Source organism: Cordyceps militaris (genome assembly GCF_000225605.1).
Source record: "Cordyceps militaris CM01 unplaced genomic scaffold CCM_S00004, whole genome shotgun sequence".
In the NCBI taxonomy this organism is placed as follows: domain Eukaryota; kingdom Fungi; phylum Ascomycota; class Sordariomycetes; order Hypocreales; family Cordycipitaceae; genus Cordyceps; species Cordyceps militaris.
Genome location: NW_006271972.1, coordinates 3,360,367 through 3,378,147, shown reverse-complemented (window position 1 = coordinate 3,378,147; position 17,781 = coordinate 3,360,367). Strand labels below are relative to the sequence as shown.

The following is a 17,781-nucleotide window of genomic DNA, read 5'->3' as shown; positions in this document are numbered from 1 at the left end:
GCATTACAGCAGGCCAGACGCATGTGACCAAGAAGAGACGACGCGATGAACCACAAGCGAAGAACGCCGAACCTGATGCTACTGCCGCACATTCTGATTCCGGCGCGAACACAACCAGGCATTCTACGCGGACTGACATGTCCCCGCAGGGGGATGGCATTACAGCAGGCCAGACACATGGGACCAAGAAGGCCAAACCCCGTGAGCCACAACCAAAGAAGGCCGAACCCGGTGCTACTGCCGCACATTCTGCTTCCGGCGCGAACGCAACTAGGACACGTCAGAGTGCCCGTCTTGCCGAGCCGATGATAAACGCGTCGACCAGTTGAATCCCACCTCAAGCCAGGAAAATGGCCTAAGAGCATCGCCTTTGCAATGGTGTCTTGAACTCCGCTCCGTTTCAAGTTTTAGCGGCGCGATGCATGGCTCTGACAAGCGACCGAGGGAATACAAGCTGGGTCTCCACCACTAACGAGTTTGTCAAAGGTGCACAGCAGCAGCCTGATCTCTACATACAAGAGGCATGGCCGGGTGTTGCTGTTACTGCGTTCACACTCCGCGATACACCCATGGAAGGAAAAGCAGGCAGTGTTGCGGGTTGGCCAATCTGGCTCTCTATAGGAGGCGTTATTCCCAGCTCCTACTACAGAACAAGCTATCTCGATGGAGACTATTAAACAGTTTTTACGAGTTTTGAATAATCATGTCTGGCATATAAGCCTAGTAATATAGTTCGGTTGTTATTTAACAACACTAAATTTCCGACTCTGTAATGTGCTTGGACTAGCTAAAATGGAAATAGAAGAATAAAGGAAATAGTAAGAGTTTTAATCACAAAGTGACTAACACTTAATAGTCGGAAAATGCATATGGAGTCGTGATAGTAGCGACTCCTCTAACTAAAGCGGGGGTGTGTTTAAAAAGTGGTCCTGGCTGTATTTGAACTAATGACCTCGGCCTGGTCTTCCGTTCTATATTTATCATTTAGTAGTGGGGCGGGCGGGCAGCGTGAGGGGTTCGGATACATTGCTGCCCATCACATTATCTGACTTCGCAACGACACATTAATTTAGGTGTTCAGCCCGGTCAAATCAACTGTCTACTCAGCCGTTACGATCACGTCATCGTGAACTTACATTCAACTTCATGGAGGTCATCGACAATTCCGATGTTATTGTAGTCCTGGTGCCGCTGACTGAGGACGCAAGGGCTACGACCTCCATGCCGTGGAACCAGCGACGAATTCCAAAGGCTCGCCAAAGCAAAATTCCTTGGCAAGAACGAGAGGAAACTCGGTCCTTTGACCTAAATGACTTGATCAGCAACACCGATCCCCCCATCGTGGTAACGTTCAGCCACGGCTGTAAAACCAGGCATGGCGTGGTATGCGGAACAGCCCAGAGTGCCGATTTGGCTTTGCCCGACATACCTAGAGTGAGCAAAGTCCACCTTGCCATTACCTTCGACTACAAGACCAATAAGCCGGTCATAAGGGACCTTGGTTCCACGTGCGGAACTGTGGTCACATTCGACGGGAAGCAAGCCACGCCATTGTCTAGTTTCCAGTGGCAATTGATCGGCCCCCGCATTGCGGAGGACAAATACCCCGTTCTTCGTATCACAAACGATCTTCAATTCAAGGTTATCGTGCCCACACACGACTTCACTTCTCCAGACTACATCGAGAAGGTGAAGAAATTTCTCCTTGGCACGGCGCAGGCGGAGGACCTTCTGCACTCTCTTGTTCTCCAGGCCGGGCAACGCACTCAACAGCCTAGTGGAACACGAACACCGCCGACGGGCCCAGTTTGTTACCAGAGAAAGCTAGGCGAGGGCGCTTTTGGTGAGGTGTTATTTTTTTGGGAGATCAACACAGGGGAGGAATATGTTGTAAAGAGCCCTCTCGAAAGCTTACGCCACGACCCTTTCACCCAGGAGATATTCATGAGCGAGGCTGTAATTATGAGAAACATTTCCCATGTTAGTACTGGCGGTCCGGAAGCCTTTTTGGCATGCTAACAATCGGCCAGGAACATATTGTTGCATTGCTCAGCGCGAGCCTCGATCCATATCCACAGCTGCGTCTGGAATATGTCCCTGAAGGTCCACTGCACAAGCTCGAGAACATATCAGGACTGGAAGGCGCCAAAATTCTGTGGCAATTATCGTCGGCCCTGGGATATCTCCACAATCAATCACCCTCCATTGTTCACCGCGACATCAAACCCGAGAACATTCTTGTGGCTGAGAGAACCCAAGAAAATATACGTGTCAAGTTTGCAGACTTCGGCCTCTCCAAAGCATCTGAGATCCTGAAGACATATTGTGGCACGCTGAAATGGGCAGCTCCGGAAGTGCATCGCAAAGCTTCTGGCTCTCAAGAAACGAAAGAAGAGACGTACACCCCAGCCGTCGATATATGGTCTCTCGGTGTCGTCATTGCCTCGCTAGTATATAATAAGTTCCCAAAGTATGAAAAGGGGTGGAGGAACGACGCCAACGCCTGGGTCGATGCACTTGAGGCTCATTTCAAGAACATCTACACGAATGTATTCAACAAGCAAAATGATCTGCTCCGGCTTGTAATTGACAGGATGCTCGTGAAGGACCCGGCAAAAAGGTGGTCAGCAGATGATATTCATGACGAAGCGGGGAGAATTGTGGAAAGAATGGAAAGAATGGCCAGCGCTGCGCCAGTGTACGACGTTGGAAAAGGTCCACTCAGGCCCAACCTTCCCTTCGTTTATGAGACGCCCACAGTGGTTCGGAACCCCTTGATGGAGCCACCGGCAACAGAGGCATATGATAGTCCCAACGATCCTCTAAATCAGGGCCGTGACAAAGTCGCAGCCACCCCCAAGCTTGTTGACGTTTCCAAGGCGTCTACTGTTCGTTTGGGGCGCGAACCTGGTTTGGAGGTTTCACCCCTGACCAGTCCTGCGAGAGAACATGAAAATCGGTCGAACCAGATACCAGCAGTTCCCCGGTCCCTCGTGGGGAAAACTATTGTGCGGGAGCAGCTTCAGAAGCTTGGGGGTTCGAAAAGGTCCAGGTCGGTACGCAAACCCGGCCAAGGTGCAGTGGAAACTCATGCAGAGCGTGAATCGATGTGCAAGAGAGAGGCATCGGGAGCCAGCGGTGGCTCATCGTCGCGGCCCCCAGAGCCGGTCGTTCGTATTGCCTCCACGGCCGAAGCATGTCCCGCCAACGACAACGACACGCGCTGTCACAAACGGACCAAAACCAATGCCCGAAGCTAAGAAGAGCATTTCTGAGAGCGTCTGGCGGGCGACAAGATTGCAACAGGCATACGACCAATTAGCGCCGCTTGGTAAGGGCCCTACTGAAAACTGGTGGATCTGTTTGCAGCATTACTGATACTAACTGATTGGCTTACTAGCAAGTGCGGGCACGCGTTGTTTAACTGAGTATTTCTGGCAGGGCATAGTGGCCGGAATAAGACGCGTCAGGGTACATTTGGGGAGGCTCCATATAACGCTAAGCTACTAAGAAACTGGTAAATATCTAGGTAAAAACTATCTCTCCTATATACTATCTTATTATTGAATTAAAATTCCTAGTAATAATTAGTCATATTTTATATTCTTACTGAGTTAGTTCTTAGGCTACTACCTTAATCTCTGCACTGCTGCCGTCAATGGCGCAAGCCACAACCTACCTACTAAGCCACGGAAGCAGGCCGTAACAACAACACTGAGGGCCCTGTGGCTTGACACTGCCTGGCTTTTAGAAAAAAACAGGACGAGGGCCTCACCATTACCACGCTCACTACTGCAGTATTACAGGTGTCTCGGAGTTTCTCAATTTCGCTACCAATGAATCACTGCATCAGTGTTATCCTAATTTTTAGTTGAACAAGTCTATCGGGGTCCCGTATTCGCCGCCTCCGTTCTGCGAGGCAGACACCGGCATTCGCCATTTACCACCATTGCTCAGAAGTCTCGCGGAACGTGTTGCTAAGGCAGTGCAAGTCGCCAGCGACGCTATGAATCCTCCACTCCTCCATGAACTCAATAGTCGTGAAGCCGGCCTTCTTGTAGGCGGCGGCAGCGGCTTCCTCGAAGATATCCTTGCCGTCGATGACGGTGCCGAAGGGCTTAGGGGCCAGGTAGTGCGAGTCGGACAGGGGCACGCCGTTGACGAGGCTGGGCAGGACGGAGTTGTAGCGGGGGGGCTTGGGGGCAGCGGCCTGGCGACGCTGCTCGGTAGGGGTCTCGTCGGCCTCGGTCTCGTCCTCGTCAGGCAGGTGGGAAGGGAACTTGTCGAGAAACTCGGCGTCGAGGGCGGCTTCGGCAGCGTCGTCGCGGCTGCTGAGGCCGCGGCGGCGCTTGGACGGCTTGACGTAGTCCTGAGAAAGCTTGAGGAGGCTGATGAGCGCGGGGACGCGGTGAATCTCGGCATCGGTCAGGCCCGTCTCCTTCTTGAGGATCTCGATGTTGGCGGCCATGGCCTTGGCGGCGACCTCGGCGGCGACGGTGTTTGACTTTGTGTTGAGGAACTGGGCAATGGTCGGGCCAGTGCGGGGCGAGCGGCTGATGACGCGCTGGCTGCCGAAGCCGGCGGCCGAGGCGTCGCGAAGCATCTGCAGGCCCATCTCGGCGTCGACGACGAGGAGGGCCCAGCCGCGCGGCGTCTTGGCGGGCACGGCCTGCACCATCTCGTCGACGTGCTTGACCGAGAGCCAGGTCGAGTCGAGCACGAGCGGGGCCTGTATCTCCTGCGCGGCGAAGAAGTCCATGCCGACGGGCAGGTTGTCGCTGTCGCCGCCGACGAGGATGCGGCCGGCCGGGTACTTGTGCCCGTTGAGCTCGTACGGCGGGAGGGACTCGAGGTTGCCGCCGGCGTCAAAGTCGGAGCTGCGCTTGCTGAGGTCGGCCTGGCGGGGCAGCTTCTGGGCGACGGCGCCGACGCCGTCACCGCGGAGGGTGGTGTAGATGACGCTGGTCGCGTTGTGCTTCTGGTCGTGGCGGCCCTCGATGACAACGCGCAGCGCGACGGCGGTGCCGTTGGGACCCGGCATGCTGGTGTAGCCAGGCTCAAAGTAGTCCTGCGCCCAGACGTCGTTGGTCGCGAGGCGCGTGAGCGGGCCGGTGATGCCGGCCGTCTTCATGCTCGTCTGGATGCCAGCGATGATGGTGTTGAGATAATCCTTCACCTGGCCCGTAAACTGAGGGAAGTCGGACGTAAAGACCTCGGTAACGGCCTGGCGGTGGTGGTGCAGGAGCACCGGCGCGACGCGCAGCATGGCGGTGTCGGTGGACTCGGCCTGGCCGTCGCGCACGGTGAAGGCGATGCTCACGCGGCCGTCCCAGTCCGGGCGGCGCGTGTCGCGCGCATCCACGCCGAGCGTGAGGCCCTCCTTCAGGTCTTGCGCGGTGAAGATGGTGTCGTTGTTGACAATCTCCCACTTGCCGCCCTTGGCCTCACGGAAGACGCGGACGAGCGCGCGCGACTTTTCCTCCGCGATGCTGATCGTGCCGGTGGCCGCGTCGCTCAGGCCCTGGATGGGCATGGTGCGCATGGGCGCCAGGTTCTGCGGCGCGCGCTGCTCGTCGTCGGCGGCGTCGTGGCACTTGCCGAGCGTGTCGTACAGCGTGGCGAGCTGCCGGGGCAGCGCAAAGTTGGTGTGCAGCTTCTTGCAGCGGTCGCCCGAGTCGGCAATGTTGGGCAGGAAGATGGCGCCGGCGGCGTCGGTCCAGGTGTCCTTGCCGGCCTGGTCCGAGGTGTCGTCGACGTCGACGACGCCGTCGCGGTTGGTATCGACGCGGAGGTCCGCCTTGAACGCGGTGCCCGCGTCGGTGGCGCCCTTGTCCTGCGGCGCGGTAGGCGTGTTGGCCGGAGGTGCGACAGGCTTGTCCTCGGGCTTGGTCGAGGTGGGCGCGGCGGGCGGCGCGGCGCTACCGGACGCGGAGGGCAGGCGGCCCTCGAGACACTTGGACACCTTCTCCCAGGTGAAGTCCTCCTCGGCGGAGATCTTGTTGAAGCAGACGCCGGTCTCGCGCTGGCAGGCTTCAAAGTCGTCCTTGAAGCCGACGCACAGCTCCTCCTTGGTCGGCGGAGGACGGCGCACGGCGAGGCACTTAGCCACCAAGTCCCAGGAAAAGTCCTGCCCCTTGTCCTTAATCTCCTCAATGCACTTCTCCGTCTCCTTCTAGCAACCAGCAAAGTCGTTCTTAAAGCCGACGCAGAGCTCCTCCTTGCTCGGGGTGGTGCCAGTGGCGCGCTTATGGCTGGTGCTCTCGGCTGCGGCGAGGGCGGCGAGGCCGGTCAAGACAATCGGGATCGACTTCATTGCGGCTGCGGGTTTGCTCTGTGTGATGGTTTGGAAACGGATGAATGAATGGATAGGGCTCAATGGGCCGCAGAAAAGAGTGTCTGAGTTGGTACGGAGAAGGATTCTGGGGGTCTACATCGGCGAGGAATCCCACCCTTTATAACATCAGGTCGCGGAGCGATCAAGGTTCGGAAAACTCCATGATAGCTATGCTGACGAGATCCGGCCTGGATTAGGGCCATGAATCGTGTGTGGCCATATTTCATAGTCGGAATTGATACGTACCAGGCAGTTCTTTACCTGGCAATCTTGCAATTGTGTGTGGGTAGTGTACAGACGCGGCTCTGAGCTCAGTTGCGCAATATGGGAATGAATCAGTAGGCCGATGGGGAGTCCGAGAAAGTGCCGGCAATGTCTTGGCCGACGGCCCCGTAAGCTCTGTCATGGTCCGCTAGCAGAATCAGTAGCTTTGTAATGCAGTATTGATTTCTTTTGGAGTAGCAATTCTGGTGACGTATTTTGAGTCGCCATGCACAGCTCAGTTGCTGGTGTTCCCGTAGTCACTGTGGACCATCCCGGCCGAAAGTAATGCCCTCGTAAATGTAAGTATTTGTAGCTTTGCAGTTTTCCTTTACCCGTTTCATCAGATCAACCACTTCACCACAGGGCTATACAATGGGTCCAGGCCGAAGGGGTTAATTAATATGAAGAGCCCACCTGATACTTGGATAGACAGGCCTATTGATTACTTCTACGTGTCTCACGAACGGTTAGTATGTTATCGAATGCTTTCCCTTCTCCTCTCGCATGATGTTTAATGTTATACGTAACCATGGGGGATCTTGCCACTCATAGTGTTCATCATGTCGCCAATCATGTAGAGTGCCTGAGCTGTCTTATAAAGGGTCAATTACTTGGCAGATGATTATATTTTGTTCAACCAAGGATTTGTGCAAGTCGAGCCGACCTGCATTGACTCATGGCGGTTACTATCAGAAGTGAGTCGTGTGTTGCCGCGCTCCACCCTCCCCACTGTTCAACATTGCCAGTTTGCATTTTCACAGTTAACACGACTCTCTTTGTTGGGAAGCATCCCACTGCTAGCCCTACCACAGAGGCAGGTTTGCAACTAGGGAGGTATATAACAGGGGTGCTACATGTCAATAGCATGGCACGGTAGGAATACCTGTGTGTTGATGAAACCACGATGGAAAACGAAGAAGGGATGTGACACCTAGCATGTAAGACAGACTGAATTAAAGACGATAATGCGTGACCTGCTCATTTGCTGTCAGTTCCGTTGGTACATTGACGCTAGATGAATGTATGTTGTAACGTTGTCTTGCTGGAAAATACGCGCAATCAGAGCATAGCCATATCACCAAGCTGACTCAGGAGTTTTTGGCTGGCTTGCTAGGTAACTCCATTGAAGAAATTTGTAAGTCATGGTGAGCTGATGTGTGGTTGAGATGATGGACTGATAACTGCGAGAATTAACTAAATATATTGATAGAGGACGAACGGGCCCATTCCAACAAGTAGCTAAGAGAGTACAGTATGTTACCAAACTGGTAGGCGTATAAAATCCGCTGATCTGCTTGGCAGTTCTTGTAGTTGCTGTCGAAGTGTGCCTAGTGTAGTAAGTCTAACGAGTCAGGGTAATAAGTGAGTGGAAGAGTATATGAATGAAAGAGTATGTGAATGGGTGGGTGGGTCTGGGTCATCTCGTCTAGCCGTTCGCCCTCTTGCCTTACTTAGCCTAGAGTTAGGCAAGTCGACAGCTTGACACTCGGTCGACTTGACTGACTGAATGGCGGCATTAAACTTGACTCGAGGGCATGAATTGACAAGCATTCAGGCTTGATTGAGACTTGTCAAGGGAATATCGAATATGATTGGCGTAAATTAGACCAATCACGGAGAAGGAGATGGAGAAGCTATATGTCGCAAAAAGGGGGAGGAGCTGGTCCCTGGGCTGTCATTAGCAGCCGCTCTGGAGCGTCATGCGGAGCTCCGAGGTGCGACCTTGAAGTAAATGAATTAATGCCATGATCGAGACGCCGCTAATAAATATCGGTTGGACAATATTACTCGGATAAATGAAAGGACCGAGACTCGTAAAGAGCCACGACAAGGCGCCTGACCACCGAGACGTAGCGCAGATATCCCAACAATTAGTACTTATTGATAGTTAAGACCCTTACTGAAAAGTGATTGATTACTTGCGCCGCTACTGATACTGATTGATTAGTTTAAAGTAAATTATCCTGCCAAGATTTTTACACGATAATAATAAATTCTGACAAGAATAGAATTAGTGAAGTTATTTATTTTTGACGTTGTTGTCGGCCTGAACATTGAACAATGTGAGGGAATAATACTGGAGCAACCTGTTGAGAGGCTGCCCGAGCATCTTTTCTAACAGATGCGCATAACACACCGAGATTGGAAACAAAATCGCTTGTGCCAATAGAAATCCAACTTCCATTCCGAGGGGCCCAGAGCTTGTAGTACCATTCTGCTCCATGACGTAACTTTCATCCCATTCAAGCAGGTAGTCAAGGGTAGGACCAACTGTCCAAAGGATCGGTCCTTGAATGAGATATAGTGAGAAGGAGAGCCTCCCAAGCTGCTGGGGGGCATTCTTTTCCAACAAAAACTTGAGTTTTGGTAGCCTTGAGATGGAAAAGACGACAAATGATGCAGCCCAAAATAAATAGAACCATTTTGGATCTGGCATGGCGGTGGGTTTGAGAAGCGACAGCCAACGCCACCCGGGCGTTTGGCGTAGCACCCCCAAGTGAACATGAGGTACATTTCCCAGATAAATACCAAATACAAAAATAAATGTAGAAATAATACAACCTTTAACATATGGGGATTCGTCGACTTTGGCTGTGTTCTGATTATATTTGGCGGACTTTTGTTTTGGTTCTGGATGTTCCCGAATGTCATCAAGCCCGCGCAGCAACATGCCAGATAAATAGAGCGCACAGTACCACCTGGGTTTGATCAGAACTATAATAAACGACAGTAGATATATTTATACATTGGCTGACGTACCCATCGACGAAGTATAAGAAATAGAACATCAGACCGATGTATGAGCACAAGCGAGTTCGCTGTGTGCATCGGGATAGTGATAGCAACGCTGCCAAGCATAAAATGGAACCGCGGAATTCCAGTGGAAGCGACCACATATGATTGTTGTAGGAGAACCACGGCTGTTTCAAGTTGCTGAAGACAAATGTATAGTCCGCCGCTTCGCTGAGCCAGGATCGAACTTCGACAGACCAGCTGTCCGAGGCAGTGGGCGGGCGCAGCGAAGCTCTCATGCCTGGTACGTACCACGAGCTCATATAAACGAAGGTGACAAACAAGAACGGGATAAATAATCGTGGCCAACGTCTTAGGAAAGCAGAAGCTAAGGTGTTGTTCAAGCCGACGTAATCTTGAGCGCGAGTCTGCTGTAGTGGCTTGATGGAAATTGCATAGCCAGAGATGACAAACAAGACGGCCACGGCGAAATGTCCACCAGTGAAGAGCGTACGAATGAATGGAAATGTAGCCAAGCAAAACTTTTGATGATAGCCCCATCCTCGCTCGAGTAAACTGGTGTGTTTATGATGCCACCAGAGCTGCTGGTGATGCCAGTACACAAGCAGAGAGGCAACGCCTCGCAAGCCATTAAGCCACTTCACAAGGGCCATTTTTGGAAGATTATGAGGTGCTGAAATGCAAAGCAAATGAAAGGAAGTAGCACGTGTTCTTTTATAGGCCGCGTAGCGTATCGATTGGGTGAGGAGAAAAAGAACAGCCACACGGGCGTGACGGAGGAAAGGCGGAGTACTTTTGGACGAGGACAACAAAATAGCCTGTTTGTTAATCCACGTGATTCACTGGTATAGTCAATAAGCAACGTCTCAGAATTTATTTATAAATTAAATTATGCGAAATCAAGATGTATTATTGTCAAATCCGAAACTACACGCCAACAATTGGCTTGTCGGGAAAATACAGGCCAAACATGTTCATGCCAATTTTGGTGCCGGACTCCACGGGCAGGCTAGAATGGTCCAAGCGGTCGTCGCCGGTGCCATTGGGGTGGATGTTGTTCCAGAACACGGCGTTGCCCTTTCGCGGCTTGACCAGGAGCCCAATGTCGTCGGCATCCCGAGAGAACTTGGTTCCGTCTGCCGTCGCTGGCACGCCCTTGATGTTAGGGAAGTAGGTCTCGCCGCCCTCACAGTCGTCCTCCAAATACACAAAGATGCTTACAAGGCGGTTATAAGCCCTGGCCGGCTTAGTTTTGGTGGCCTTGGTATAGAGCACATTCTCCAGCCAGTCGTTGTGCAGCACAAATTTTTCGCCCTCGGCGTACTTGACCAGCTGCAGCCTCTCCGTGTCCTCGTGCTGGACGTTGCCCAGCAGCGACTGCACCCTTTTCTGCAGGCATCGTGACACGGTATCGTTCTTGGGCACCATGGCCGACTTGGAAGTCCGGTAGCGCTTGTCCACCACGGAAGTCCCGTTCGGCAGATACACGAAAGAGTCGTTGAACCCTTCTTTACTATTGATTATGATGGTTAGCATCTTGACAGAGAGGGAGTTGTCATAGTTCATCCTACGTGACCTCAAGTAAGTGCTTGACCTCGTTGTCTGAGACAAAATTGTTCAGATACATCATTACTGGATCCAGAGAGAGGATCTCAATGGTATACTCGTGGAAGCAGTCGTAGTCTTCCACGATCAAGTTAGTGTTGGCAGTAGTGATAGCGACGTCGAACTTGTTGCGTATCCATGATGCTCCCAAGGACGCCGCCACGACTGCCAATGCCATGTTGCGCCATGACAGAGGGCTAGAGCCGAATTTCACTGAATGGTTTGCGTCCTTCATTTTTTTGTCAAACTTTTATTTTGGAAGATCTGACAGGCGTGCCTATAGCTGGGGAGCTAGTGCGAGAGTCGAGAAGTGGAAGAGGGCGAGGATCAATTGAGCGGGGACTAGCCCAATACCCAAGAATTCATCCATCCATCCAACAGTCACAAGCTGCACAAAAGTACATAGATACGTATGTATTGCATCGGTTCAGTACCAGACAGGCATTTGCATGCAGTACAGGTGGCAATCTTCCAAATGTCGTTCGCCCAATCTGAGGAGCAGATACTCGCGACCGCCACATCGCGTGCCCAACTCCGCAGTCGCGCAGCGATTTGATTCGACGTAATCCGAACAAAGTCCATCGGATGTCGCCGTCCGGTGCAAGCCACTAAACAGGCATTTGCTGCGTCGCAAAGAATCCCTGCTTGCACTCAGTTGGTGTCTGCATTTGACAGCCTGATTTATGATTTATCCCTTTGACTACGAGGAGGGGCAGGCAAGTCACGGAGCCCCAGAAATAGTACATGTCAATACATAACTAGCAGGGAGTCTTGGTATTTAAACAGGGGCTTTGTTTGTAGTACTTTGTATAGACCTGCGCCATAGTACTTAAAAAGCTACGTACAGGTACTCCGGAGTAAAGCCAGGTAGATCGGATAAGAACCCTGTAAAGGGACAAGAGCTGTAACGTTAGTGGAATTGTTACCGAAACCCAACTACGTTAGGCACTGTTCCTGATACCCCGCTTGACAGAGGCTCTGTCCTTAGTCTCCCTGCAGGGATGATTACCTAGTTTGTAATTAATCGCCGGCTACGACGGGACCATCCGGGAGGCGGCGTAAGGACAGGATGGCACTTAACGCGTTCACGCGCATGGCCGTATCTCTTTCCTCTTTTCCATCTTAGTATTCTAGCAATATAGTGGCATCATCTATTGAGTTGATCTCATCTGGCCCAGTGACACCGGCCATCGATGGTTCTATGGTGCGTACAGTGGCTGCTGAATTTGCTGCGTACTCCACAGCCTCCATGTTGATGTGGGCAAGGGTGGGCTCTGTCGTGCTGTATCTCCCTACTCCCGCGCAGCCTGATATAAGCCTGGCTGACGCAAAGAGCAGAGTCTTTAAAGAGTCACCGTTAGTAATCTAATACCTATGTACTAGAATACTCCCGAGGGTGGCCTATGCACCCTAGAAGAACAATACAACACACTTCCAATCCACTTTCGCAACCAAAGAGCAGTGCGACAGTGGCATTACTGCAACGTACACTCTTGTTTAGCTAACACGGACTTTATGGACGGGGATGAATTGGATACAGACGGTTTGGACAAAAACTTGTATTATAGAAGTAGCTACTTTAGAAAATGATCTTTGATTGGATTACTCGTCGTCCTCCTCGCCGTTGGTGACAATCTTGCCGCTGGGCGAGTTGGGGGCTTGAGTTGAGTTAGCATCACAGGGAAAGTTTTGTATTAATTAGTGAGTAAAATCTGAGAGAAACATACGAGTAGGGTTGTAAGGGCCACGGCGGCGGTTGATGTCGCCGAGGTTGACGACCCTTGGCTGCACAGCAGAAGCGGCAGCGAAGAACAGCGCAACGGTTCCGAAGAATTTGGTCAGATGCATCTTGAGAAGATTTACACAAGTATGATGTAACGAAACAAAGTGAGAAATGGGTTTGTGTGGAGGATGGCGGAAGGGGGGTTCTCTCTCCCTCTAAATACTCAGTCATGCAACCAGTAGATCGCCCATTAAACGACGAGTGCATATTACCGAGCTCCGCCAAAGTGACGGGATGAAAAATTAGGCAAAGGTCAGCCTCAGCCTCAGCCTCGGCGCAATGCAAGTCTTGAAACTTGAGCGGGGTCGCGGTGTGCATGGGCTGGGTGGAAATCACGACGAAGTTGTGACCTGAGAATGGCATAAGTAATACAACAAGCTAGTGTGTGCGGGGATGGCCAAGGTCATCTGCGGTAGTTCTCAACAACGGCTATGTTAAGCGGCTCTCGATGCTTTTGTACCAAGTCTCTTAAACCTGTATTCCCATTTGTTGCTAATTAAAGACAACCATGTCTGGTTCTTTTGGTCGATACCCATTATTATTTGTTGGCATCGTCAGCTCCATTATTATCTTTTCGGCTTACATGTCAAGCGAATGGCTACCGCTTGCCCGTTCATCTGATCTGGCGGCCTTGCTCTTCAGAGTCGAACCTCATCGCTACGAGGTACAAATATTTTCGCGGGACCCCTTGATTCTCTACATCAATGATTTTGTGAGTCGCAGAGAAATCCTGCACGTCTTGAAGAAAAGGCAAGTTACACTCTTTCGTACTCTCCCATTGTGACGCTGACTCTCGTCTCCAGCGAAGGACTGTACAAGCGGACACCAGTGTATTCGGGCGAGGAGGCGTACTACGACGATGACATTCGCGTGTCGGAAACAGCCGTATTGGAGATGGACAGGACGCTGCGTGGCATCCGTCAAAGGGCCCGAAAGCTCCAGGGCTGGCGAGGCAAGAGCCACATTATAGAGCCGCTCAAGGTACAGAGGTACGGCGTCAACGGCTTCTTCAATTTTCACTGGGACTGGGACACCCACGTGGAAGAGGGTAATCGCGTTGCCACATTCATGATATTCCTCGAGGCCAACTGCACGGGAGGCGGCACAAACTTTCCCGACCTGCCCATGCCCAAGGACGATCGCTGGTGCGACGTGATTGAGTGTGGCTCGAGCGACGACCAGAATGTATACAAAGGCGTCACATTCAAGCCGATCCAGGGAGCCGCCGTGTTCTGGGAAAACACTCACGTCAACGGCAGCCTCAATACGCTCGTCCGCCACGCCGGGTTGCCCGTGGCATCTGGTCAAAAGGTGGGTTTGAATATCTGGACGTGGGATTCGGCGTGGCGTCCGCCCGCAAACGGGCCAAAATCTGCTCCATAGCAGCAATATATTTATGTTTTATGAATGAATAATGCCAGGCCAATGCACACGGCCTTTTTTGCCTTGTCTTTTTTATTTTGAACACATGATTGCTTTGTGATGTAACGCTAAAAGCCGTCTGCCGCCTGCGTGTTCACTCAGAGCTGAGCTATGTTTCGGCTTGAAAGACTGCTATCATGCTGCGGGAAATGCCGTAGAATTGTACAGAACCAGTGATTGATTAAAGTCTTAATAATTGTCGCACGGGTACGCCAACCGTCTGCGGCGTGTTTTTCAGGGTGGCTGGCTCACATGAGGCATGGTACCCCGCACAACATGGTTGATAACTGGCACACCTGCTTGGTTTCTGCCAGACATCATCTTTCTTTCTGCTGCTTGTTTAACATTCTTTTGAGATCTTTGACTGTACCGCCGACACTATGTCCTCTACACCAGACTTGCCGCGTCTCTTGTCGGCTGACCAAGTCGTTCCCACCATGAGAGTCTCCATCGCCATGGTCAAGGCAGCGCAGGACCGCGTAGTTGGCTCGGTCAAGCTCACAGACGCTTGCTTCGACAGCGTGATGCTACCGTGGGCCATGGCCGAGAACCAAGCGCAAACTGTCCAAGGTATAATCGAGTTGTTAAAGTACGCGTCTCCAGACCCAGCCGTCCACGACGCAGTGGCCGCCGCCACGACGCTGGAAGAAGAAGCCGAGGCTGGCTGGTTGCGGCGAGCCGACCTGTTCAAACTCGTCAAGGCTACCTCCGAGAAAAATGAAACGCTGGACGAGGAGTCTCGCCACTATCTCAGAGACAAATTGCAAAGATTTGTCGATGCCGGCCACGGGTCTCTTGGTGACGATGGGATCAAACGCTTTCTCGAGATCAACAATCGCATCGAAGAGGTGACCAAGGCGTACAATAAAACCCTGATTGAAGAGCGACCAGGCGCTTGGTACTCCGAGAAAGATGAGCTTCAAGGTCTATCGGCACACGAATTGAGTGGATGGAAAGCCGGCCAAGGAGAGCAACAAGGACTTCTCTACGGCCCTCCCGCCAACAGCGGGCTCAAAGTGCTACAATATCTCGACAACCCAACCACTCGTCGCAAAATGTACCTGCAAAATCGAAAGGGCCTGGCTGAAAATGCCAAGATTTTCCACGAAATTGTAGTCCTGCGTGACGAGAGGGCTAGGCTCATCGGTTACGACAACCACGCCGCCATGCGCATTAAGACCCGAGCTATACGGTCTCTCGAACAAGTTGAGAGCTTTTTGGGCGAGTTGGAGAAGACTATCATTCCAAAGGGGGTGGAAGAAATGGCCCAGCTTCAGTCGATACGAAGAGAAGATTGCAAAAGATGGGGAGTGTGGGAGGAAGGTGACGACAAGGGTCTCCCTCCGTGGGATATGGCATACTATGAAACGCAGCAAATGAAGGCTGCCGGCGTGAGTGACGCCAACGTCGCTCCTTTTTTCCCGCTTGATACAACAATCAGTAAGATGCTAAAACTGTTTGAGTCCTATCTGAGCTTGCAATTCAAGAAGATACCAGACGCGCGGCTCGACGAGTCCACCCTTTGGCACCCGACCGTCCAGGCGTGGGAAACGTACAGAGACGGAAGCTTCGTGGGATTTCTATATCTAGATCTCCTTGCGCGCGATCACAAATACAAAGGATCTCAATGCGTCAATATTCATTGCGTAGGTCCTTCATTATGATATTGTATTTCTGATGCTAATGGACGCTAGGGCTACGAGAAGCAGGACGGCTCTAGACAACTACCCGCAACCGTGCTGATGTGTAGCTTTCCAGCGCCAACAGAATCCAGCTGTGCGCAACTTCGTCACGGAGAGGTTGTCACATTATTCCACGGTATGTGTAACGTCGAGTATGCTTTGTTCATAAATTTCTGACTTTGTGCAGAACTCGGCCACGGCATCCACGATCTTGTGGCGCGAACCAAATATGCTCACTTTCACGGCTACCACCTGCCGGTGGACATTGGTGAAATGCCGAGCACACTGCTGGAGAATTGGTGTTGGACAAAAGATGTCCTGCGGCATTTGAGCTGTCACTACACCAAGCTGGATTCAAAATATCTGCAGCAGTGGAGACAAGACAATGCAAACTCCCCTGATCCGGCCGAGAAGATCGATGAGGACACTCTCGATAAGATTATCAAGATCCGAAACATTCATCGTGGTAAATATCACCTTTACCAACTGTACGTACTCACGATGCTTGCGCCAGGTTTATAATACTAACGGAACATGTAGAGCTATCTCGGTGTTTGATCTCAAAATACACGCTGCCAAGTCCCACGAAGAGGCACAGTCGCTCAACTTGTCCAAACTATGGTATGACTGCCGTGAGCGGTACGAAGGATTGGACTGTTCCGAAGCGAGACAATCCGAGCACGAGCACGCTTCGTTTGGGCATCTGCTAAACGGCTATGACGTCGGCTACTATGGCTATCTCGCCTGTGCCGCGTTTGCCAAGGACGCCTTTTACTCGCAGTTCGTCGACGACATCAGCAACAAGCAAACATGGGGACGGTTCGAACAGTATGTGCTGAGGCCAGGCGGCAGCCTCGATAATCAGCTACAGATGGTCGACGACTTCCTTGGCCGTCAGCCCAACTTTAGTGCCTTGGCAGAAAGCCTTTTTGTCTGATGATGCTTCACATCTCTATAGCTTATTCTCGAAATGGTCAAGTAGTTTCGCTTCTATACATGGGCAGCTTTGAAATTGATGCGGTGAGGCTCTGCGGCAATGCAGAGCGTAAGTGCCCCTTGTCGCATATATAAAAGCGTAATTTGACATTAAACAGCTACACGCCTGCAATAGGGCATGCAATGCGCCATAGCGCCATTGCGCTATGACAGAACAGTACAAAGCACTGCTATGGGAGGCATGAGTTACCATATTGAAATCCGATTTGAAGATGGCGTCGTTTGGCTAGCACGTATTCGAAGGTTCAATGCTACGCCCCCCCCTCCGGCAGTGCGAGACTACATTATTGAGAGTGAGGTGGCCACTTTGTTGCCCACTCCGCCCTCGTGATGCGCAGAGCGACGCGGCTTCTGGTTATGAACCTTGGGCATGCTCAGCAAGGGAAACGGATCAGTGTCTCTGCTCAGCTCGTGCGGTGTCATACTCTGCGTACTCAAAATTGTGGCTGGCTGTGCTGAGACTCGACTTGCATTATGCATGTCTGGGAACCAAAAGACAACCATGGGCTATTTTTATGTATGATGTTGAAGCGCGGTTTCGACCTCGCAACTGACCTCGCAACTCACTCCACAACTGACGACATCCTGGGTACGCAACATCACCCTTCGCATACGGCGACATGGCTATAGTCCTGGGCTGTAAGAGGAGATATGCAGAGTCCCCTGACCACTTCTGCAGCCCGCTCGGGGGCAAAATGCCGCCGGACCGCCTTGAGAAACCGGCCACTAGACATGGTACCGCCATGGCATTGGCATCTGTCTACATCGCTGAATCATCAGCCGCGGCGATCAGGAGCATGACGCAATGAAGGCGAAGATGATATACACAGACGGGAGCGACATCGATAGTCATGTTAGAGCGGTTGCAGCGGCTCCAGAAAGCCATAGTGACAGTCTCCTTATAAAACCGTACGCAATGCATAAGCACACGCGCTGCATTG

The 17,781-nt window shown here is 51.9% G+C and overlaps 6 protein-coding genes across 6 annotated transcripts in view; 3 read left to right on the top strand and 3 right to left on the bottom strand.

The window, feature by feature from the left end:
• The window catches only part of CCM_06085 (protein kinase), a gene marked incomplete at both ends in the record, with an annotated part of 4,549 nt that extends 1,289 nt beyond the window's left edge, over window positions 1-3,260 (top strand). Inside the window, 2 exons of the mRNA XM_006671226.1 lie at window positions 1,108-1,980; window positions 2,031-3,260. Coding sequence (XP_006671289.1) covers window positions 1,108-1,980; window positions 2,031-3,260 — 2,103 coding nt within the window. The remainder of the gene's footprint in view (window positions 1-1,107; window positions 1,981-2,030) is intronic.
• A 680-nt stretch (window positions 3,261-3,940) lies between these two features.
• CCM_06084 (putative protein-arginine deiminase) lies at window positions 3,941-6,313 on the bottom strand (the record flags this gene model as incomplete). Its single annotated transcript, XM_006671225.1, has 2 exons — window positions 3,941-6,172; window positions 6,206-6,313. The coding sequence occupies 2 exons, from the start codon at window positions 6,311-6,313 to the stop codon at window positions 3,941-3,943; spliced, it is 2,340 nt and encodes a 779-aa protein (XP_006671288.1).
• A 2,305-nt stretch (window positions 6,314-8,618) lies between these two features.
• CCM_06083 (acyltransferase, putative) lies at window positions 8,619-11,135 on the bottom strand (the record flags this gene model as incomplete). The annotated part of the gene is made up of 4 exons (XM_006671224.1): window positions 8,619-9,297; window positions 9,359-9,990; window positions 10,292-10,865; window positions 10,924-11,135. The coding sequence occupies 4 exons, from the start codon at window positions 11,133-11,135 to the stop codon at window positions 8,619-8,621; spliced, it is 2,097 nt and encodes a 698-aa protein (XP_006671287.1).
• A 1,424-nt stretch (window positions 11,136-12,559) lies between these two features.
• Window positions 12,560-12,805, bottom strand: CCM_06082 (uncharacterized protein; the record flags this gene model as incomplete). Its single annotated transcript, XM_006671223.1, has 2 exons — window positions 12,560-12,615; window positions 12,685-12,805. The coding sequence occupies 2 exons, from the start codon at window positions 12,803-12,805 to the stop codon at window positions 12,560-12,562; spliced, it is 177 nt and encodes a 58-aa protein (XP_006671286.1).
• Window positions 12,806-13,248: 443 nt separating this feature from the next.
• CCM_06081 (prolyl 4-hydroxylase alpha subunit, putative) lies at window positions 13,249-14,123 on the top strand (the record flags this gene model as incomplete). Its single annotated transcript, XM_006671222.1, has 2 exons — window positions 13,249-13,404; window positions 13,464-14,123. 2 exons carry the CDS (start codon window positions 13,249-13,251, stop codon window positions 14,121-14,123), a joined length of 816 nt encoding a protein of 271 aa, XP_006671285.1.
• Window positions 14,124-14,542: 419 nt separating this feature from the next.
• On the top strand, window positions 14,543-16,826 carry CCM_06080 (metallopeptidase MepB; the record flags this gene model as incomplete). Its single annotated transcript, XM_006671221.1, has 5 exons — window positions 14,543-15,808; window positions 15,857-15,980; window positions 16,032-16,310; window positions 16,387-16,775; window positions 16,803-16,826. The coding sequence occupies 5 exons, from the start codon at window positions 14,543-14,545 to the stop codon at window positions 16,824-16,826; spliced, it is 2,082 nt and encodes a 693-aa protein (XP_006671284.1).
• Between the last annotated feature and the right edge of the window lie 955 nt (window positions 16,827-17,781).